Source organism: Rhipicephalus microplus, chromosome 1, assembly GCF_043290135.1.
Source record: "Rhipicephalus microplus isolate Deutch F79 chromosome 1, USDA_Rmic, whole genome shotgun sequence".
NCBI lineage: Eukaryota > Metazoa > Arthropoda > Arachnida > Ixodida > Ixodidae > Rhipicephalus > Rhipicephalus microplus.
The window spans coordinates 98452471-98476101 of NC_134700.1; the positions used below are offsets into that span (position 1 = coordinate 98452471).

Consider the following 23631-nt stretch of genomic DNA (forward strand, 5'->3'; position numbering starts at 1 on the left):
GGACTGGCAAATCGCCATATTTGTTCTTGTTTTTAACATTTAGGTTGTGTTTGCGAAGATGATCGTTAAGGCATCTACACGTCTGACCAGTACATTCATAACCACATGTGAGCGAGAGCTCATAAACAACTCTTCACATGAAAACAGAGCTAATAACGAGGGACGAGAAAAGAAGGAGACGGACAGTGGCACTACCTTACAAGATTTATTTGCTGGAACCGTGCAATATGTACTAGAGCAGTATCTGACAAATAAGAGGAATGACAAACCAAAGAAAACAGAATTCATCTAACAACCTTCAGCATTGTACGGTCATTAGGCATCATCGAGATCATATCATACGCGAAATTTTTGAGGCCGCAGAAATGGAAAGGCTGGGCATTTTGTGTGTCAGCAGGCCTTCCATTGCTCTATCACAAAAAGAAATAGATTTTTTTTTGAGAATTTTGGCCCACGTGATGGTCATAGCGCGTTATCACGATGACTACTTGGTTGTTAGATGAATTTTGTTTTCTTTGGTTTGTACTTCCTCTGATTTGTCAAATACTGCTCAAGTATATATTCCAGCATATATATCTTGTTGTAAGTCGCTGTCTGTCTCCTTTTCTTGTCTCCTTTCTTGTCACGTTAGCTACTCCTAAACAACCCCTTGTACACAATTCATAAAATGGTCCCGATGGTTCTTCGAACACCCGACAGCTGGCCTCTGGTGCGGGTCCGTGAAGTGACTTATGCTGCCAAGCTTTTGCGTTGATGAAGTCATATCAAAGTATTATGAGTCAGTCCTAAAGATTGTCCAGAGCAGTGTCCAAGAGTCAGTACACGTGTCGGTTGCCGAGAGTTTAAAGATGCCGTTTGGACAGCAGCCCGCAGGAAGCGGCCATCCAACAGTCAGGAAGTAGGAGCAGATTGGCAGCAATGCCTTATCTGCCCAAAAACGGTTTATAATCAGAAGAAAACAGCCAGTCGAGTGAACATTAATGTAGTGTTATCAGCACCACAAAAGCTTGGCAGGATAAGTCACTTGACGGACCCGCACCGGGGGCCAGCTGTCGCACCGGGGGCCAGCTGTCAGGTTCTAGAAGAACCATCGCGACCATTTTTTTATTGTGTACAAGGGGAGGTTTATGAGCTTTCACTCACATGTGGTTATAAATGTATTGGTCAGACGGGAAGATGCCTTAACGATCATCTTCAGGAACACAAGCTAAATCTTAAAAACAAGAACAATTGTGGGCATTGGTGAGCACACTATTTGGAATGTAATTGCGCAGCTATGTACGAATCCTGCATTATACTGGCGAAACATAAAAATAAAGACGTCCGAGAGATAATTGAAACCAATGCTATCTCTCGCAATAGTTACACGTGTGTCAGTACACTGTCAGTGAGCCTTTTAGGTCGGGAGTGGGCTTTTCTGCTTGCCTAGTGAATATACTGGTGGCACCACTGTGCATGGACATATAGGTTGGCGATTTCTGAAAATAATTTTTTTTGAAGTTAGCACATTGTGTTGTCTCTCTCATTCCCTTGTCTGTCAACGCTCAATATTTCCTCAAAAAGAGCAGTTTGCGGGACTGCACTACCCGCCCAAGACAATCGATGAATTCCTTTCGGAGGCCACGACAATAGAAAAGACTCTTGAGATGCGGAAAATGCAGTGTAACAGCCGTTCACTGAGCCATAATTAGAATTGCGGGGAAGCCCCGTCACTCAGTACTGACGACCTCTGCGAAACCATCGAAGCGTTTGTGAGTGAAGAGCTGCGTCAGATATTTGCCTAGAGTGGATTTGATCATGGACATTGCTGGAGGAGAATTCCCGCGATGGTTGGAAATTCCTTAAGTACTGCAGCCTAGTTCAGTAGCTACGGGCTACGCCCCTCCAGTGCGCCGTAACGCTCCTCCTCCTGACCCACGTGAAAGCGCCGCACTACGGCATTTCTACCGCCAGATATTGCCGCCGCCATCACCGACGTCGTACCACCCGCATGACGCCCAGCTATATACCATGATGAACAACTACGTTTAGCACGCCATCGTTATTCGATCACTTTGTTATAATCACGCACAAACTGACCACACTGGCCACCGCTGCCACTACCAACAAGTAGGATTGAGAAAAAGACCGTGGGGCGATTTATTTGGGACCAACAGACAAGAAATTCGGGGAAATTATAGGAGATATTGTTTGTAGTAATTGTGATGTAAATGAAAAGAAAGTAAAGCGAAGGAAGAGATAACGTACCGCTGGCAGGAACCGAGCTTGTGACCTTCAAGTTACGTGTCTGGAGCTCTGCCAACTAGAGTACAGCAGTGGTAACTCCATCCGTCACCCTTATATTCCTTTCATGAGGCATATATGTGCATTTATTCGTGGGAGTGTTAGTCAGCGTCACTACCACGACGGTGAATGCCGAACACGAAGTTCTTCAGGCCGCGGAATAAATGATTGAATGCAAAACTTTATTATAAATATTTATTTCCGGTGAAGGTGGAGCTCTCAGTCCAGGGCCCTTGTGGCCTTTGCCATCTTGCAAGCTCTGTCGATCAGCTTGAGCTGTTCTTCAGGCTTATAGCAGGAGAGTGCAGCCTCCCACTGTTCCGGTGTTGGTGTGCAGTCTCCTGGCACTACCTGTGTGTGTTGGCAGGCCCATACCACGTGGTTAAGTGTGGGGTGTTGTTTGCATAGCGGGCATTTATTGGTGTATATTCCCAGATAGATTTTAATCCGAAGACGGAGATTGGGGTACGTATTAGTCTGCAGCTGTCTCCAGGCAACTGACTGCTCTCTGCTGAGGTCTTTTATTCATTTATTTATTTGTAAAACCCTCAGGGTACATTTGTACACTATAGAGGGGAGGGGCGGAAATACAGATGAACAACAAAATAACTACAGGTTTATGTAAACACATTTACCATGAAGATAAATATAATGATGAAGTTTTGCATGCAAAGAGTACACTTTATTAAAAGACAACAGAACTAGAACCACAAAGAATATACTAAACAGTCAATAACACTTACGTTGATTAGTACAGTTCACGATACTGAGTTTATAAGTGCATTCTTTAATCGAGGGGGGTCTGTGACGCTAACTAATGATGCAGGCAGGTTATTCCCATCTATTGATGTCTTAGGGAGAAATGATTGTGAACATGCTAAGGTGTTGTGACGTGGTACGCTGACCTTGTATACATGATCATGGTGAGCTAAATGGTACGATGCCGGGTGAATCCAGAGTTAGCGAAGGAAAGGATTGTGGTGATAGATTTTATGAAATAATGAGATGTGTAATTTCTTTCTGCGAATATAAAGTAATGGAATATGGAGTGTACTCTTCAATAATGAAACACTAACAGAGCGGTGATAATTACCTAGGAGGAAACGAACAGCGAGATTTTGTACTGATTAAATTTTGTTAATTATTGTGACTTGATGTGGATCCCAGATTGATGAGGCGTATTCCAGTTTGGGACGGACTTAGCTTATATATAGCAGTCATTTTAATTGTACAGGTAAGAACGAAAAATTTCTTTTCGAATATCCTAATGAGTGGTTAGCTTTTCTTGTTATGTATTGTATGTGCTGCTTCTAAGAGAGGTCGTTGGTAATATGGGGTTATATCCTTCTCAGGGCTCTCTGGTATTCTCAAATTGCTCCATAGCGTCTTGTAACTGTGACTGGTTCCTCGTCTTTGTGCGGCCCCCGGTCGGCGCATGCTCGGGCAATGGCATCGGCACGCTGGTTCCCTGTCTCAGTTTCATGACCTGGTGTCCACATAATGGAGCGATTCGAGAAGGTGATTTTTCTTCCCTTGAGTATGCGGATGGCAGCAGTGGATGTGCGTCCACTGCTCTACCGTCGACACGCTTCTTGCAAGTCAGTAACTATTTCTGTAGTAGACTCTTCGCTCTGGTGTGTGATGGCGAGTGCTAGCGCTACTTCCTCAGCCTTGAGGATGTTGTTCCTTCTGATCGAGGCGCTGTTGACTTCCCCAAGTTGGTGATCAACAGCGCTTACAACTGTCCCGAAGTTCCCTCTGTACGTGGTCACGTCCACGTACAATACGTGCGTTTTCGCCTTGAAATTCTTTTAGTGTGCTTCTGATCTGGCTTTTCTTCGAGTCTTATGGATTTTAGGATGCATGTTTCGAAGTATTAGTCTGACTTCAACGATCTGGCTAATGTCCTTTGGTATGCTTGTCGTGTTATTGATTTCTCCGCAAGCATCCCTCATGTTCAATGTCTGCAACGTGTACCTGCTCGTAGCAGTCAGCAGTAGTCTCATAGTCTGCGCAAAGAGACGCGCCTCGATGTGTCCTTGCAGTGTTGTTTGTCCTGAGCTTAAGGAATTTCTCTGTCGAGGTGCTGGCTGGTAGACCAAGGGCGCCTTTGTATGCTTTTCTAAGCATTGCCTCTAATTGTTCTTCTTCCTGTGTGAGTGGTGTTTGGTAGGGGACACTGCATACAATCCTACTGACTACGAGGGCCTGTACTAGCCTACAAGTGTCCTCCTCCTTCATACCCTGTCTTCTGCTGGAGATTCTAGTGATCATCCCCATGATTTGCGCTGTAGTGTTTGACAGCTGTCTGATGGTGTGGTCTATGCGACAGTTACTTTGCATCCACATGCCGAGAATCTTAATTTAGGATACTCCTGGAATCTTCTTCGCTCCTATATAGACGTCTATGGAGTTTTGCAGATCGTGTCCTCGTCTGTAGACCCTGAGGACTTCGTATTTCTCCGGGGAGCAAACAAGGCCGCATTGTCACACGTAGTCGTGAACTGTATCTGCTGCGCGTTGCAGATCTTGTTTTTGTCCTAGAGATCCTATTGTCGCCCAGATTGTAACATCGCCTGCGTAGATGACATGTCTGAGTCCTTCAACCTTTTGAGGTTCCGAGCTAAGTCGATTATAATGATGTTGAACAGCATCGGTGATATCACAGAACCTTGGGGTGTTTCTTTTGTGGGCGTATTAAACGTATCAGTGCGGATGCCTCCTACACCAAATTGTGGTGGTTCTGTTACTGAGAAAGGCTTTGATGTAGTTGCGTATTCTCTTCCCACAACCTAATTTGCTAACCACCTCTAGCACAGCCTTATGACTGACATTGTCGAAAGCAGCCTTAAGATCCAGTGCAAGAAATACGTTTTAGCATTATTTTGGGACGTCGGTAAGAACCTCCTCCTTGATTTGTAGGAGAACGTCCTTTGTTGAGAGGCATTTGCGGAAGCCAAACATGGTGTGCGGCATGATTTAGTTGTCTTCCAGGTGGGTCTCCAGCTTCTGAAGCACTATTCTCTCGTACACTTTTCCCCAACATGAGGTCAACGAATTGGGTCTTAAATTTTCCAAGCTGGGAGCCTTGGAGTCATTATTATTTCCGGATTTCCCCAGTCATTTGGGATGGTACACTGTTTCCAATGTATGTTGTTGAATTCTGTAAACCTTGTGATAGATATGTCATCGAGGTTCCGTATCACAGCGTTGCTGATGCCATCCTTGCCCGGCGTAGTGTTCTTTGTTGCCGATAACATAACATCTAGAACTTATGTCGCAATGGGTTTGTCTAGAGCGGGATTAGCTTAACCAGTGTATGCCAGGCTACAGTCAGTATTTGTTGTATCGCCAATATAGCGCTGCTTGATTTGTTCTAGCAGTTCCCGGTCTGTGCCTTCGAATTGGTGCACGATCTTTTGGGTTGTTTGACAAGCTTCAGTTTTGGTCATAGTTGGGTTTATGAGGGCCCTCAGCAAGGCCCATGTTCTTTTTCTACCTAGTGTACCTTGAGCTTGTTGCGTTTTTGGTCTCAGTAGCACCTTGACAACTCCGTCGCATACTCTTCGGCTTCCCTGGTGACTCCGGCGATCCTAAGTCTCAATTAGCGGTTGTGTTTCTACCGCTTCTATCTTCTTGATATGCCCCGGCGGGCGTCACAAACGTGTAGAAGATGCTTGTCTATAGTGGGTGTGTTCGTAGCTAGGGTAACATCTCGGGTTAGACGTTTCTAGTCTAACTTGATTCACGAGACCCAACTCTCAATGTCCGCAATTTCTTTGTCCTCAAATTCTGCCCTAGTTTATCTAAAAGCTCACCAGTTTGTAAGTCTAGCCTGGCTATGTCGTTTCTTAATCGGGAGGGTTTCTATCTGAATACGCAAAATGCAGTGGTTACTGCCAAGCGCTTCCCCGCCGTTTTCTCATCAGGCTTATCTGACCCTTTAACGAACGTTAAGTCCGGGCACGTATTTTGGTCGATACTATTACCCACTCGCGTTAGTGTTGTCTGTAATGAGGCTTAGTCTTCTGCGATCAGTTTCTTTAGCCACATTCCTGCCTTTCTGAGTTTTCTTGACATATCCTCAGCTATTGTGCCACGCCTTAAAGTTTCCCAGGATGACAAGACCCTTTTTGGCTGCTGCTTGTTCTACCTTGCGCAGAAGGGAGCTGAAGTCGGCTTTCCGTTGGCTGGGTGGGCTGTAATTATGCTTTCGTAGGTTCTGTTTTTCGTTTTGATTTCAATGAGAACATGGTCAATGTGTGTTGCTTTGATGTCATGTCTAACTGCAGTGACCACTTTGGCAACCAGAGTAGCGACTCTACTTTGGCGAAGTACCTCATAAACCGAAAAACCAGTGAGTTTCAGTGAGCAGCCGGTTTCCTTAAGGGCGATAATGTCTTGTGGAGTTGTACATTTATTGATGTGTTGATTCAGAAGACCCTGCTTTCGACGGATTCCATGATAGTTGCACTGTCATATTTTGCGGGTTTCTAATTTGACCGAGCATTTACGGCTGCTCGCCATGCTCAGGTGATGCCCGAGCATAGGGTTTTCTTCTGTATTTCAAGGTAGTGAGTCGCACCAGACGTTCTCTATCCTTGCGTGCCTCACCCTGGGTGTTAGAGATGATGTTGCTGAGATTTGCTAAGGCATTTTTCATGGCAGCTATGGTTGTATAAATTCCTGCCACCCTATACGATAGCTGTCAGAGTTAAGTCTGTTTGGGGGTTGGTCTATCTTGCTCTGGGGGTTGGACAGCATTGGTCTGTCCTGTTCTCAGGGCCTTCAGTTCATCTATAGTATCGTTTACTTTCTGGCGGAGTTCGGCGTTTTCTGCCCTGAGTGTCGGAATAGTCTACCCTAATTCCTTTACTTTGTCTTTAGGTGGCGCACTGTCATTTTTACCGACCAGAACTGTCTGTGTATTCGTGTTTTTTGGAGCAGTGGAAGAGGAAGATAAACAGGGCGCTTTCCTGCTCACCGCACCGTCGTCTTCCTTCCTGGTGACGGGTTTCTTGTGTTGCTTTTTCTTGGTTTCTGGAGCCTGGCGGGTCCTGGACGCAAATCTCGACCATGGTTTTGATGCTGATCGGGACCTGGATGGTGAGCTGCCATACCTGCTGAACCAGTGTTTTGGGCCCGGCCACACCCATCGGCGCCTTTTTAAAACGCCAGTAGCCGTCTGCTTTTTTTGTTCTTGGTCGTGGGCTTCCCGGTCTCCTGAGGCGTTCCTTGCGCTCCTTTGCCCGCGCATTGTGTGCTTCCTTGCATAGCACACACTGGGGCTCGCCGGTGTGTCCGTCTTCTATGACTGGCTCGGTGCAATTTGAGCAGACAACGGTGTATGGTGTCGGGCATACTTCTGGCCTATGCTCATACTTGAAGCATATATATCAAACTTGCCACGATGATCAATAGAAGTGGAGATGTGTTCACCACCGTAGTAGTAAACATAGCGGGGGACAATCTTTCCATCGAAGGTAATGATGACACTTTTGGATTTTCCAAGCATTCTTGCATAAAGTATTCTCACTCCTTGGGTACGCACTCGAAGATGGGCTAGTAGTTCGGTTGGCGTGGTCCTACGGCCATCCCGTGAATGACACCCTTGCACGAGTTGTCCGGCACGGCTACGTAAGCCATCACTGCATATTGTTTTGCACCAAAACGTAGATTTCGAAGGCTCTGCACAAAGTTGGTGGTCTTCATGCTCGGCGTGCTGATTATGGTGATATGAGATCCATAGCGCAATCATATAGGCACCACACACTTGCCAGATGGAGCTGCGTTGCTCACACTGCTCCGTCTCAAAGTCTTTGACATTCGCCGGTCGGGGCACGTAGAAAATGGACGCGTGCTCGCACCCCCATGTATTCCGGTCACAATCCGCCGACAAATGCAGGGCGCGAAGCGCGCGTCGCGTTCCAATTTCATTGAGGCCGTCTCAAGGTTGCTTTTTTATCCGTTATAGGCTGTGTATTCTGGCGCTGCAGTCAGACTAGAAAACTCGACTGAACGGTGCCTATAAGCAAATTGCCTTCGTTGCAGATGTCTGGGTTACCACACGCTTTAGTTATAGTGCATCCTATCTGATGCGTGCTTAGTTGACTGATGTTGAGCCCATCCTTCGGTCTAATGATGGTCTTGAAGTCGGGTTTTGGCGCTGGAGGCAGTTTCTCTTTCCGAAGGAGATTCATTTTCTCTTTAGTTTGGCTCGACGCTGATTTGTCTACCGCTTCGACCGTGGTCTCCGAAACGGAGATCAGCCTTGAGTTGTGGTACATTGCAGTGAATCACCCCCCGTTGTGAAGACGTTCCTTTTACGAGACGCTGGTAGCATTTTCTCCGCCTTGAGTTTTCTTTTCGATTGATGTCGTGGCTCCGGTTGGCGCAGTCGCGTCGTCGTGAGCCATTCTCGTGTGTTGCGTAGAAACGCGAGTAGCGTTCCGTTGGGCCAACGGCACGACGCCGCTCAGGCTCAGAGCAGCGTTCTTCGCCTTGGATCTTCAAACAAGCAGATTTTCGGCAAATATGGACTACGGTTAAAACCGGTTATCCGCCGACTGCACTTGATTAGTAGAAGCTTCAGGCGGTGGGTCATTCCCTTCACTGTAGTAGTACTGCTACGTAGCCACTTCTAGTTTATGAGTTGGTCAATATACGGCGTTGTGTGCATATCTTTTTGGGAATAATATAACCAGATGGCGTTAGTGATTTTCACAGCATATTCAGAGAGGGAATGACGACGACTGGTGCGAAGCGTCTTTCCGTTCACTCATCCATCCATCTGTCCATGCTTTCATTCATCAATCCGGGTTTTTCACCGTCTGTCCATCCGTCCACGAGCCAGTGCGTTGGTCTGTCTGTCCATGCTTCCATCCGTCTGTCCGTGCTTCTGTCCGTCCACACTTTTGTCTTCCTGTCCATGTTTTCGTCTGTCCGTGCTTCCATCTGTCTGTCCTAGCTTTCGTCTGTTCATTCTTGTGTTCGTCCGCATGCATGGACGGACGGACGAACGCAAGAAAAAATGGACACACGGACATACGGACGAACGCTTCGCCCTACTCATCATCATTTACTCCATGGATATGCGGTGAGTTTTTTCCACCTGCCGGCGTCGCGTGGCATGTGAGCTGACCAACAATTCCTCGTATACTACCCGATGGCATCCACCCTTCTAGAGTGACATCCTCGCTAGAAGTGAACGAAAGAAAGGGATGACGATAGTTATAGCGCGAGAACAAAACGACGACACAGAGACAAGAAGGACACGGTGGACACTTGTCTCTGTGTCATCGTTTTGTGCTCGCGCTGTAACTATCGTCATACCATACCAACTAGTCCAAGCTGCCACACTTCTATGAAAGAAAGGGGCTTTAAGGGCCTGTTTTAACGTGGCAGAGCTCATTTTCCTAAATTCCGTTGTCAGTGTTGTCGGTATTGGGTTGTAAGCGGCCTTAATATTTGTCAGCTAAAAGTCATCTTGTCCATGACTGAAAATTTAAGAAGAAGAAAGTAAACAATTTTTGGGTTTCATTGAATAGCAAACCGTCGTTTTTGCATGGCATGTAAGTGTTTTGCAACAGAGCCACGACATTTCTTGAAACTGTTTTAGAAAATGATTTGGAGAACCTTAAGCCTCACCCCCACAATTGAATGCAATAACGATCTCCTTTTCCTAGTGCGTATTTTCACCACTTAGTGCATACCTTTAGTGGCAAGCTATAAACCACACAGTCGGTATGATAATCAAACGATCCGACGCATCATGGTCATGTAAACTTGCACCACACAATATTACGGCGATCGTACATGTTGTATTTGGAAGCCTGTATACAGGAGACGCGTGCTTGTGTCGCCGGGACGTTATTACACGAAAAGAATCCTACGCCGTGGGCTGTGGCCTTGTCTCCTAGTCCTGCGGCGTCCATGCCCCACTGCGTATGCACGGCTCCTCCTCTTATTCTTTCCTAGGCTCCCCCTCTTCACCTTGCAAGGCCGATGCAGGCATGCTGTCTTCAAGCCTACACTCCCTTCCCCTTCTCCCACATATACACATACCTCTTCGCAGCGTTTACACCCCCATCGCGCATGCAAACCCCCCTTCTCTTTCCATTTCTACACCCTCCTCTCTCACCTGGAAACACCGTCGCCGGCAACGTCTGCCGGCAAGTTACTTGATGAAAAAATGCCCCCACCTTCCCGTAGAAAATCGTGAGACAATGTGACTGCATTTCTTGCGCATAGAAAGGGTACTGTTGCTGTCAGATATTCGCCTTCACCTACTTTTGCCAAAACGTTGGCAGGCGCTAAGCCAGCGAACGGTCGAGAGTGAGGAGTCTGTGGACAGGAAACATGAGAGCCAACGTTCTCGGCTTGGCGTTGGCGCTTCACAGTGGTGTCTCGAGCACACAATTCCGGTTGTTCTTGAGAGGCGCAAACCCCGCGAACAGTCGACAGTGAGGCGCGAGCGTATAGCAGAGAGGAGCGAAAGGAGGAGAGAGAGTGAACGGCGAGAGAAGGAGTGGTACAGAACTGCACCTACCCTCTCCTACAGTCTCGCACCGCATGCTCCGGTTGCTATGGTCGATGAAAAGCGCGCGCGCCCGCAGCTGTTTCTATGGGAGAGGGTGACATCAGAGAGATAACATCTGCGGGCGCACAGACACCGCCACGGGCAACGCCGGAGGCCTGACATAGCCCGACTAAAAAATACATTCGCACAAAAGAAAAACGCGAAATGGCTCTTGGACTAAACAGTAACGATTAGTAACCCGCCCCAGCTCCTCGCTAATTTTTGTACATTTTGTGTATGAATAATGAAAGAAAGTTGGAGTCTTGGTCTTAGCGGCGTGTCATACGTGGCGGGCAGCAGTGTCCTTGCTATGGAGATGCAAGGCTTACATCGAAAAAAAAATGCCGCCCATGTTTTTCTATGGGATGAGCTTAGGTAAGTGCATCGCAAAGTGGGGGGGGGGGGATATCGCGCGATCGCGTGAATGTTCCGTAACTCGGTATGTTTTGGGAATGCTTAATTGTTATTTTTTTAATATTCTAGAGAAGCGTTACCTTCAACGAGTGGTGGGACGTTGATGTGCGATGCAATGCCTACATATACGGGGTGACCAGTGAACAGTTGTACAGCTCGAACAGTTGGTTTTTACTAGCAGACGCTGCCTCTGTCGGCCTTGCGAGGTGAGAGAGAGTGGGAGCAAACCGTTGGTACGAGACGCAAGCACGCGACACTATACGCGATGCGTGAACATGCGCAGTGGGGGTGTGGACAACGCCGCCGACGCACGACGCGTAACATCGTGCGACTAAGAAATATGCTCCGCATTAAATAAATCACAGCATATGCACGGACTGATTGATGATGAGTGGGGATGAATCATCAGTTCGTCCACCCGAGCGTCCGTCTGTCCGTCCATCTATGCTCAGTCCACTCATTCTCGCTTCCACCCATACGTCCGTTCGTGCGTCCATTCATGCGTCCATCCATGTATCACCCGTTCGTCCGGCTATCCGTGCGTTCGTCCACGCATTCGCCCGTGCGTCTGTCCGTGCCTTTGTCTGTCTGTCTGTATGACTGTCTGTTTGTCTGTCTGCAAGTGTCAGAGAAATGACACTCTAGCCTACCTTCTCGGTAACGAAGGCAAAACATGGTCGCTCTCTTCTTTTTTAGAAGAATAAATTGTGCTGACCAGCGCAGAAAAAAAGTGTCTTCTTCCAAAATGACTAGCTTTCGTTCAGATGTGTTTAAGCAAGGTGCTTAAGCGATATCGCAGAGGAACCATGATTCTCTGCGGGCGTCTTCTTGGTGCACCAGTCCCCTCGGCTTCTTCAATACGAAGGCACCAATACACATTATAAACTAAAAAAAATGTTTCTAGGACGTGAATTCCACTGCACAGTAACGTAAATATGTTGGTGACCTAACACCAGAAAGTGCGTGTGCCAGAGCATTCGTGAAGAGCATGATTCAGGAGAAGGAGGATACAACTTTATTAAAAAAGATTTCATGGGTTTCGAGCTGGCCGCTTGTCTGCGGCGACCTCTTGTGCCCATGCAATGACTGCTTTCTGCAGTTTTTCGTCGGGGCACTGTATTAAGGTCTCCCATGTCGTTTCGGAGGGAGCTGGCAGGAGCTCTCTGGGTGGGGGAAGGCTCTCACATTCCCAGAGGATGTGACTTTGGTTTGCTATGGTATTGTCGCAATTTTCGCATGTTGAGTCAACCTCTCCACCTGTGAATATCGCTAAGCGGTGAGGAGTGGTTAGGCTGTCCGTTTGAATTCGGCGGAGGATAGTGGCTTGCGCTCTCGTGAGCTTGCTGTGTGGTATGGGATATAATCTCCTGTCATCTTTGTACATATTTGTAAGTTCATTATAGGAGGCCACTGCCTCTCCTACCGGGGAGCCCAGTTCCAATGAAAGCGCGACCCGGTTTGCTAACCCTCGGGCCACTTTATGCGCTGCCTCGTTACCGGGGTTTCCCGAGTGAGTGGGGACCCAGACCAGATTCATTTTGATTCTCTCATTCTGATTGAAGTTTCTCAGGACCTTAGCTCTATTTAGTCCCACACTTCTCCTTACAAAGCTGAGAATAGCGCTCGTAGAGTCGCTAAGGAGAGTGTGGGTGGTTGGATGCATAATGGGCAGCGCTATGGCTATTTCTTCTGCCTCTTTGATTGATGCGGCTCTGGTGGAAGCCACATTGACGATTTTAAGTTCTGCGTCCACGACACTCAGGCTGTATGTGTTGTGTCCCTGATTGGCGGCATCGACGAAGACCACGGTTTGGTCTTGCTTGTGCTTTTCACTTAGCCTATCTGCCCTGAGTTTTTTCCTAGCGTCGTGTCTGCCTGCCAGGGTGTTTTTGGGTATTGGTTTGATCTGTAGGTAATGTCTGATCGCAGGAGGTAGTGATGCTCTGCCTCCCGTGGTGTGTATGGGCTGAATTTTCAGTTTATGCAGGATATGTATTCCTGTCATCGTGTCTGAAAGCCGTGTTATTCGTGCTGTTTTGTGTGCTTCAATCAGCTCCTCTAGGGTGTTATGCATTCCAAGTTGGAGGAGCTTCTCGGTGCTGGTATAAACAAGCAAACCTAGGGCCCATTTGTACGCCTGTAGAATTATAGCTTCCATTTTATTTTTGTCTGAATTCCTGAAATGATAATAGGGGAAAGAGTAGACTATGTGGCTGATTAGGAAGGTCTGAATGAGCCTACACAAATCCATCTCCTTCATGCCTGTATGTCTGCTGGACACTCTCCTGAGCAGTCCACCATTTTGTTTGGAGGTGTTCTGCAATTTTATGAGAGCCATGGTGTTTTGCATGTTATGTTGAATAAGCATACCCAGCACTCGAATAGTCAGAACCGGAGGAACCGGGCATCTTTCCAACATAATTTTTATCGGTGCTTGTTGTTGGGCGTCCGCGCCTGGCGTCTTTTTGGCTTTAGTTCTAATGATTAGGAGTTCGAATTTCGAGGGGGAGCATGCTAACCCGTTGTGTCTAACATACTCTTGCACAACGTTGTTTATTTACTTTGCAATAGTACGTGAATCTAATCTAACCTATTTTCGAAGCCTTGTTGTAATCTTTGAAAAATGCCAAGCATTTCTTAGCGAATTTCGGTGACTTTGGGCGTATCTATCTATCTATCTATCTATCTATCTATCTATCTATCTATCTATCTATCTATCTATCTATCTATCTATCTATCTATCTATCTATCTATCTATCTATCTATCTATCTATCTATCTATCTATCTATCTATCTATCTATCTATCTATCTATCTATCTATCTATCTATCTATCTATCTATCTATCTATCTATCTATATCTATCTATCTATCCACTTACAGTTGGGTGCTTTCGTGGTCCCCACTTAACTTGGCGTGATGCAAAATTAGTATAGGTTTGACGAATATGGCGCACTGGTCAAGACATGAATAATGCCACAATTCCGTCGCGTACGTCGTAAAGCACTTTCCGTCACATAGTAGCACATACTCACGGGCGGGTATGTGCCGCTGGTATGCGGGTATGTGCTACAGGTGACCCTTCAAATCTACTTAGGAACAACAAGAACGCACACTTGCGATTTCAAAGAGCGAGCATTAAGAAGCGTCGGCACGACAAATGCAAAGAATAAATGTCAGGCTTCCAGATGGAATCCCACCCAAGCATTTTGTGTGGCAATAAAACATTTTACCACAGAGCTATGCCAGGTCTTGGAACTACTTTTCAAATAGCCGCTAATCTTGAATCGTCAATAGTTGCAGTGCTGCCGACCCAATTTTATGAACTTTACATATGTCCTCCTTTGATACAGCTGTCACGTCGGATTAACCTCAATTGTGATTAGTTGCCATGTGGTGAAGTTGATTTATGTAGCAGTATCTAGGAACGGCATCCTCGCGAGCATCAGCGCTTCTTATGAGCTTCTGGTGCTGCTAATACGTATGTTCCAGTTGGCATCGCTGCACAAGTGAAAACAACTGGTTATATAATCATCTGCAACTCTTCAACATAAGTGTGTGCGTGCAATGTTTTCACATATATTTAGTGTCATTTTATAACGTCGCGCTCAATAAAAAATTGCAACGTTGTCGCCTTCCTCTGGCAAGCTTCGCATAACGTCAATTTCCAGGTACGTGGGATCTGCTGAATTTTTTTATTATAAGCTTTCTCCTAGTTCTCCGCAAAGTGGTTGTGTTTGTATGTTCCTTAAGTTTGTTTTTTTGCCAATGCAGTCACTAGGTGTGAAGGATGTATGATATATAAAGTGCTTGATGCCTGGTCAGGTGAGTTAATGACGACTTTTGTCTCCTGCACGACGGTTATCATGCATTGTCAAATAAATAAATAAATAAATAAAAATAAATAAATAAATAAATAAATAAATAAATGAATAAATAAATAAATACATAAATAAATAAATAAATAAATAAATAAATAAATAAATAAAAGCCACCGTATGATTATGAGAGATGCCGTAGTGGAAGGCCCCGGACATTCGAACACCTGGGGTTCTATAACATGCACCTAAATATAAGCACACGCGCATCAAACATTGCATTTGCATCTTTACCGAATATGCAGCCGCTGCAGCCGGTAATTGATCTCGCGACCTGCGGGTCGGCAGCCGAGTACCTTAGCCACTAGACACCTGGGTGGGACCCATGTAATCTTCTCTCAGCACACAGAGTAGAAGAGCGCTGCTTGAATTTTCAGTATTGATGTGGTGTTTGGGCGAGGAAGTTGTTCGAATAAAGAGAAAATGCGTTTTTTTATTTGCAAGTGGAAAAATAAACGCTTGAAAACAGCTTATGGGGACTACCTTGCATGCTGCTGGCTGCATTTACAACAATATTTTAACAAAGTTTAGGGAATCGGCATGTCGCCATAGCCTGCCGTAGCCTGTGAATAAGACAATGACAGGGCTGACTAGTTACTACAGCCTGTGACAGGCTAATACAGCGCTGTAGGAACCTGAACGTATGAGAGGGCTCAAACCTCATCTTATACTTTGCAAATGCTGCGGTTGCTAGCCATGGCTAATGAATAGAGATGTGGTAGGCCGTGTCGACCCTAAATTAGTGCGAGAGACTCTAGAAGCTGTTTTTTTATAAGTGTGGGCCATACATGTGCGTTAGCGTGACGTCAATTTCTCTTTTAAACAAGAAAGTGCAATTCGTGAATAGCCACATTGGTGCTGCTTGCTCATTCATGCCACTGTGAGAACATTTTAGCAGGGTGTCTGCTGTACATCAATTGTACTTTTTCTTTTGAATGGTGCTTTATTTACAACGTCAAAGATGCAAGTCTAATGCAGATTGTTATTCATGTACGGCATAAAAATGAAGAGAAATAACAAAAGTAAAGGCTCACCAAGTTCTCTTCTTTCATTCTTATCGAATAGAAGTTGTCGAAGTACAAGTGTGTGAACGTGCGGCTGATTCCTGACATTCGGTACACGAAGGTGACTGACGGTTTCCTAAAGGTACAAACGGTATTTGCATATAGCTACAAAATTCAGAAAACTTCGAAATGATCGTGAACATGCACGCTAGTGATTCTTTATCGCTTATATGTTTCGCGGCATGGGAAAAAAAGCAATAACTCCAAACAACTGAAAACTTTCTTAAAAATCTTCTGTTACTTGAAGGTGAGTCCGTTTCGTAAACAGTAACGGTAAAAAGAAGATGTATGAGTGATAGCAGAACAAAATGAAATTTCTAGCTTTAAGCCTTTCCTTGTCACAGAATTTCTACGGTACATTTAAGCTTTACTTTCCGGAACAGTCAGCTGTACGACTGTCCACGTGGTGTCGCAGCAAAGCTTGATTCCAGTGGAAAAAAAAGCACCTCTCTAGGCATATATTTTTATCCGTTATGGGTATGGTATGTTCACAGTCAGCTGTACACTTATGCCACCAACACTATGTTTGCATACTAATTACTTCGTTAATTAGGATTTTTCACAAAACAATAAGATTTCGATAATTGTTGTCTCGCATGAGCTAACAACACATAATACATATTGTAAATTTATGACATGTTTAGTCTTTATAAAGCACTCCGAATGCCTGTTTAGCATTTCAGCAAGCAGCCTATTATTGTTATAGTACTTACACGGTAATTAATACACATAAAAGCAAACTCAATCATTGTGACGCTTCTTCGAAGGAGAACAATGGTGAAACACGTTCAGAAACTTTTATTTGACGCTAGCACCAATGAAATGCATGACATTCAAAGCCCAGAAAAAGTTCCGAAAACACATCTACAGAGAAAACGTCTTGCCATGTTTGTCACTGTAGAGCCAGTTAGCTTAACAGTAGCTACGTTCACTACAGGCTCGTCAATGGGAGGGTCAATACGGCACAGCGTGGCTGAGCTCCGCGCAGCGTCAGTGCATCCGGCCCGGCCGTGCATCCCAGCAAAGTGGCGCAGGCGCACAGGGTACTCAACGTTTTCTGAGACATTGCTGAAGTGCGTCACTTTTGCTTCTCGGAGAAATACAGCCAGGGTACGTACGCATGCGTTGTGCTCGTGCACCGAAATGCGCCACCACCATGGATAGAATGACACTCTACGTAGCCCAGCCACTCTGCACCGTGTTCAACCTGACAGTTCAGGCGCTTGTGCAGTCGTCAGCATGCGTAACACGAATGCCCCGCAGCGTGTCCTCAAACAGTTTGAGTGACGATAGTGCCAGGTAGCTTTGGGTTTTGTTGCCGAGGTGTTACCCATGCATGATGACATACCTAGGTATCATCTCGGCAACAGCGTCCAGGGCCCCCCCGCTGGCATCATTCCAAATAGTACAGGTCACGCGTCGGAGCGTTCCTGCTAAGCTAGCTGACGACTGCACATCCGACTGTGAAGCGCATACACTCAGCGAAAATCAGATCGTTCGTACCTGGCTACATCTAGCATCAAGTTTCTTAATGCTGAACGATTTCCAAAGAACACGTCGTATCTGATGATACCGTGATGCGACTGAACTTCGTCGGACAGCGTCTGCAAGAGAAAAGAGGGAATTGCACAATACAAATCCCGCACGCTTTTTCTTAGGTGTAACTTTTTTTTGCTTTGTTCTCAAGTGAACATACTATCTTAAGGCGTAAGTCCTTGCTATTATGATGTAGTCATAAACGCTTAAAGTATAGAGTAGCAAGGTGCAAATGGAAGGATAATATGTTCTTCCTGTCACCACCACTTCACGTAATAGCAGCATTTCGTCAGCCTGCCCACTCACTCTCACAAATGAAATGCTATGCACGACTTCATATCTAAGTTAGCGCGAACTGTGGCGCGGTCGCAATGGGCGAATTGTGCTGCTTCTTACATGCGTTTCTCTCGAAAATTGCGTTCACCCATTTTCATTAGCTTAAGGCAAACAGCTAATTTGCCTTCTACTTATGGGCAATAGATTTTTTACACAGAATACCGCAAAGAATAAGGTTGATGGAGTAAGCGCTTATGTGTTTGTTGCCGATCATGAGACGACTGCGTTCAACCGCCTTGAAAACTACCTGGTTTTATAATTATCCCAGCTTTTTTACCCAACATAACTACCTTCAAAAATCCGGGAAACAATGAACGCAAAATTATGATTTTTGGAGGCAAACGAAAGAAGTGTGCTTTGTTGGGCCCGTTGTCCTCTACAGTCCATAAGAAAAAAATGAGAAAAGCTGATGCGCGTCACGCCTGCCAATCATCGCGCAATTCACCCACAAGCCCTTTACCTCAAGTTGACAACTGCTGATATCTACCCTGAGGTTACTCTCATTTCTCCATCATTTTGTGTATATTTTTGTTGAACGCAAAGACACACGACTGGTTGAATGTTGGTAAAAGTGTGATTTTTATTTAGATCATATGAACGCTTTTATATCGCTATATACATGTAGACAGATGGAGGTCGACGGCTTCAGTGCTCCATATTCCTCGCCCCCACTCAAAGATTACCTTGTGTGCAACAGAAACGAAAGCTGTTATTCAGCAAGTGATGATGTAAGATCAGTCGACACAAAAAGTAAACACAATAGTCCCAAAATAGAATACCAAGCTAGGTTAAGTGAGATCACTTGAGCTGTACCAACATTGATCCAAGAAGAACATATTATCCTTCCATATACACCTGCTATGGAAGAAGTAAATGAAAAAATAAATCAATAATGAAATAACTAAGTATAGTTTAAAATAGAGAGTAAGGAATACCTTGAAAGCTTATGAGTAATACTTTGTCTCGTGAAACCAACCACACATCTTGCACCCTATATGGTCCCGTGTAAACGCCATATAAACTATTTCGAGTGTTAACTGTGCCTAAAGTCTTGTTATGGGAAGCCATAATTGTCAGTTTAAATGATACGTGTAACTATGAATAACGTCAGTGCATGGCATACTACACCTCATGAAAAGAGAGAAAAATTATCCGGCGACTGCATTTGACCTCTATACTTTCAGTAGCAGTGATACATGTTCTAAGCTCGACACCACATGCGCCTGCCTCAGCATGCGGAGAGCATTGCCTTTAAAAATGTGCAAGACAGCAATGTGCGAGATTTGGTGCCTTTCAATTATGATGGTAGAGTATCATCTAGTCGTACTGTCTGATGAATGGACATAAGGAAATTAGGAAACACTTGATGAAAGACAATACTGTACGCATTGATGAGATAAACATTGGTATATGCATTCTGGTGTAATGTAATAACAGAAATCAAGCTTCCTTGAACGTATGAACGTGTACCTGGGAATCCGACACTATGTCTGCTGTGTCGGCATCTGCAATCTCGTGATCGCTGAGCACAACGCCGTGACCCTTCATGTCGACGACCTTCTGGAGGACACCCCGGATGACGGCTTGTGGACTAAAGGCGGTACTCCGCAGCACACTTCGTTCGACCACCAGCAGGAGCGGAGTGTCTCGTGCAGTGTTGACGTGCTGGACTATACGCCCTTCGAGAGTAGCTGACGTCCACCGACCAAGACAAACAATGCGATGTGAATATGCGCATAATGGAGTTTGAAACGGAAGCATTTGCGACACGTTGCGGTAACTGTGAAATGAATGGTAGTGAATAGCTACTGACGACATTCATTTATTTCTCGAAATTTCCAAACTACCAACATGAACACAAATGGTTGTGGCCATTAAAGTGCGGTTCTTAGTTCATGTCTGTATATACGTCGTGCGTAAACGTTCCATCAAACTTATCGGTTCTGTAACAGCCATAATTATAGTAGCGATGTGTGCCACTGATGAACGAACATATTTCGAGAGTGATTACAGTGCGAAGGGAAAACACAGGAAAACGAGACTAACAAAGATGAGCACTGACTTCAAACTAAACCTCACTGTGAAGAACGAGCCATTTAATAAAAAAAAGACTGCTTGCTTTAAAAAAAAACGCGGTTGATAAAGAACACCCCCTTCCGAAAAGCTCAATAACACGAGCTAGCACTCTTAACACACAATACAGGAACTGCCTGGTCGAGAACAATAAGAGCCCACAAATAAAGTTTCTCGTCAGTCAGAGCTATTAAAGGCTTATTAACAGAGCCACTTTCAGCAGTGGCAGCAGCTTCTATGATAGATCATTTATGACAGGAGCAGTTCAAAGCTTCCACATGGTAGCACATGGTACCAAGGCCTCCAAGATTGCGGGCGCGCAGCGTGGTTCTCTTGGGCCGTCCCAATCACCACGCTTCCCTGCAAAACCAGCGAGTATTGCCTCACGCGCCCTGCTAACACGAGGAGGCGCGTTTAATGTGGGTTTCTCCAGCAGCGGACACCACGGCAGAAAGCAGAGCGCTGTGGTGTTTGCGTTGTTGCAGAATGCCATTGGTGCATGCGCCAATGGCATTCTGGAATAGAGGAGAGAAAATTTAGGAGTGGAAGTCAAAACGAACGTTTGATTCAATAGTAGCAATTTATTAGGTTGCCGACTGGTTACGGTTTATACAATTGATGCTATGTCAATGCTGTAGCTTTTTTCTGTTAGAGAAACTGACGTCAGGCCTTGTTTCCTCCATTTAGTTTAAGGAATATGTCATACTGCTAAGGAATATGTCATACTGCTGCGTGCCCTTCTGCACATCAGATAGGAAAAAAAAAACTTGGGCACGAGACTCCAGCATGCGCAGTGTTAGTGCGAACGGTGGCACCGACGCCGCATTCGCGATTATGTGCGACTATAAAATGCTCCACATTTAATAAAAACCGACAGTCCCATTCACAAGCTAAACCAAAATGCCGCATTCAGAGCTCACGGGTTGCACGCAAATAAGTGGGTGACTTAATTTCTTGTTTCTTTAGTGGAACTACCCCTGATTTAGATTGTAACACTGTTTAGAGAATCATTACAGGTGCGCTGACGCAATCAATCCAGCTGCCATGCGTAGCGCGACGGGACTTTAATACTTTAGGGACGATGCTTTTCGTAGCAGTACTTGGTCGCTCATCTTTCTATCCAGCGTAGCCAGTATATCCACGGAGTGAATGATATCATGAGTGGAGTGAAGCGTCCGTCCGTCTGATGCATGCTGTACTGTAATAGGAATCGATGAACACACGGACGAACGAATGCACGGACGGACGGATGTATGAACAGACGCTTCGCCTAACTAATAATTCTTTCCGTGCAGATGCCGTGTTTTTGCCTATTTATCCCTCACGTGCCGAACAGCGTTTTGCTCTTCGTGAGAAGTCCCACTGAACGTGCCTCATCTGTAGGGCAGACCAGTTGTCGCAAGCACGGCTGCACGGCGGATATCTTGCAGAGGCATCGCCATTCTGACTGCTCTAATGTGGGCGACGGCACTCTACAGCAAAATAAAAATACCATTTGAATATAAAAACGCCCCAGCGCAGATTTTGATTCTCGTACTCATTGACCCGACATTTGCAAACGAACACAAAGTTGTATAAAAGCGCAAAACCACTTTTTTCTCGCCACATAGGAGCTTCGCGAACAGCGCGGCAGCCTTTTCGACCGAAAAAAAGAGCACCGCGGTGCGGAAGAAAGAGCGGGCCACGCCAACCTCTAGAAACACGCGCTCTCCGTGCGATTGGGACAGCCGGGGAGAAATCTTCCACGCGCCCGCCATCTCGGAGGCCATGACAGTACCTTAATTCGTCAAAAAGTTGTTCTAAATACGCATGATTAGTCATCTATTCGCGTTAAGATGCTTTGGTAGTTCATCTTATCAAAGAATGAACTACAACCGCATTGTGCCCAGTGCGCATAAAAAAGCCTTTTCTCCTTTTTCGCTCTGCATTGCCCTGCTCCTGCAGCAGTAAAGTTTAGTTGAAAGTCAGCGCTGGCTTTCGTTGGTCGCGTTGTCCCTTGTCTTTTCTTGGCGCTGTAATGACCCCCTAAACAAAATACCAACTAGCCCGTACCCACAATTTGCTTCAGAACGAAGAAAATTCAGGGTCCTTCAGCTTTGCATTTAAGAGTTGAATGTGATCGCAATATTCGGCTCCAAGTGCGCACTTTAAACACTTAGTTAAATATTTTCGAACTTGCTATGCACCCACTAAATGGCTTTAAAGGTACAGTAGCGTGTGTGCCTTTTGTAGTGGCTGACTGGCTTGTACCCACTAAGAGGCTCTAAGGGTACAGTAGCGTTTGTGCCTTTTGTAGCGGGTGACCGCCTTTATGATAACCCCAAGTTCTGACGACCGATGGCAACGTACGCTTGTACCACTCATTAAGACACTCTTTCATGCTGTACTGTGGAGCTTGTATGCAGAAAACTTTTGTTTCTAAAGCATGAATGTTACTTTCATTGTATTGCCAAGCAAGGGAAGGTATTTTCACTGTATTAACAAGTAGAACCATGCCTCTGTGGTAGAACACATACTTTCCGTGCATACTACTTGAGTTGTATGCACACTTAGACCTATTATTTTTATTATTTATTTTTATTTGCGTATTTCTCGATCACGCAAAGATGATTTTTCGCCCTCAACCAAGGACGCCGACATCAAAGCCGACGGCACAATTTCTGCGAAAGAAGCTCTTTAATACTATCGCAGTAATTATACGTTGAAGCACTGACGCATATCCGGATTTATTTCGGCACACACGCTTGTGCATCACAAAAATTAGGCACATCACATTTGGTTATATGCCACCAAAATACATTAGCAGCGTACCACAGACGTGAAGAGACTGAAAAATGAATGACGGAGATCTGCTTTATGTATTTTTTGTTATAATATAGCTTGTTGCTGTTTGTTTATTACGTTAAACACTCGAGTGTACATGCAGAACGTCACAGTGGGCTATAGATGCTGTAGAAAAAAGGATGAACCAACGTACCCATGGCGAGCCCACCGTCGACCTCTTCTTTATTCGAACATACCCAAACTCAGTCCACTCGTCCTGCCTCGACCCCAGTACCTTTTTCATCATCTTCATCTCGGCGCCACACACTATTTTCCAGAGACGCCTTTTATGGGGCCAAGCTTTTTTTTTTACGATCCTCCGAAATCATACGGTATGAAGCGTTCTTACAATTCGTACTCATCCCAACGTGGTCGTCCTGTTCGTGTAACGTACTGTTGCCTGCAGTATTTATCGGAACCAGGCACGCGCGGAAGCATGTGAGATATAGCCGTAATTATACGGTCTCTATCACAATTCTTTCATTTTTCAGGGGGGTATATACTGTTTATTTATTGTTTAGCTTAGAAGTAAGACATCGTATGTGAGGGCGCGGTGTGAGCGACATCATGGTAGGTGACAGAAAGGGCTCGAGCTTTCTACGCCTTCTTCGAGAAAGACAAATTGACAGCTTCCACTTCTGTGTATT

The 23631-nt window shown here is 45.4% G+C and overlaps 1 protein-coding gene across 1 annotated transcript in view; it reads right to left on the minus strand.

The window, feature by feature from the left end:
* LOC142765553 (uncharacterized) overlaps positions 1-23631 on the minus strand; it is a 47180-nt gene that overhangs the window by 21027 nt on the left and 2522 nt on the right. Inside the window, exons 5-7 of the mRNA XM_075866707.1 lie at positions 19559-19779; positions 17720-17820; positions 16187-16292 (exon numbers count right to left, since the gene is read on the minus strand). Of these exons, the coding sequence (XP_075722822.1) occupies positions 16187-16292; positions 17720-17820; positions 19559-19779 (428 nt within the window). The remainder of the gene's footprint in view (positions 1-16186; positions 16293-17719; positions 17821-19558; positions 19780-23631) is intronic.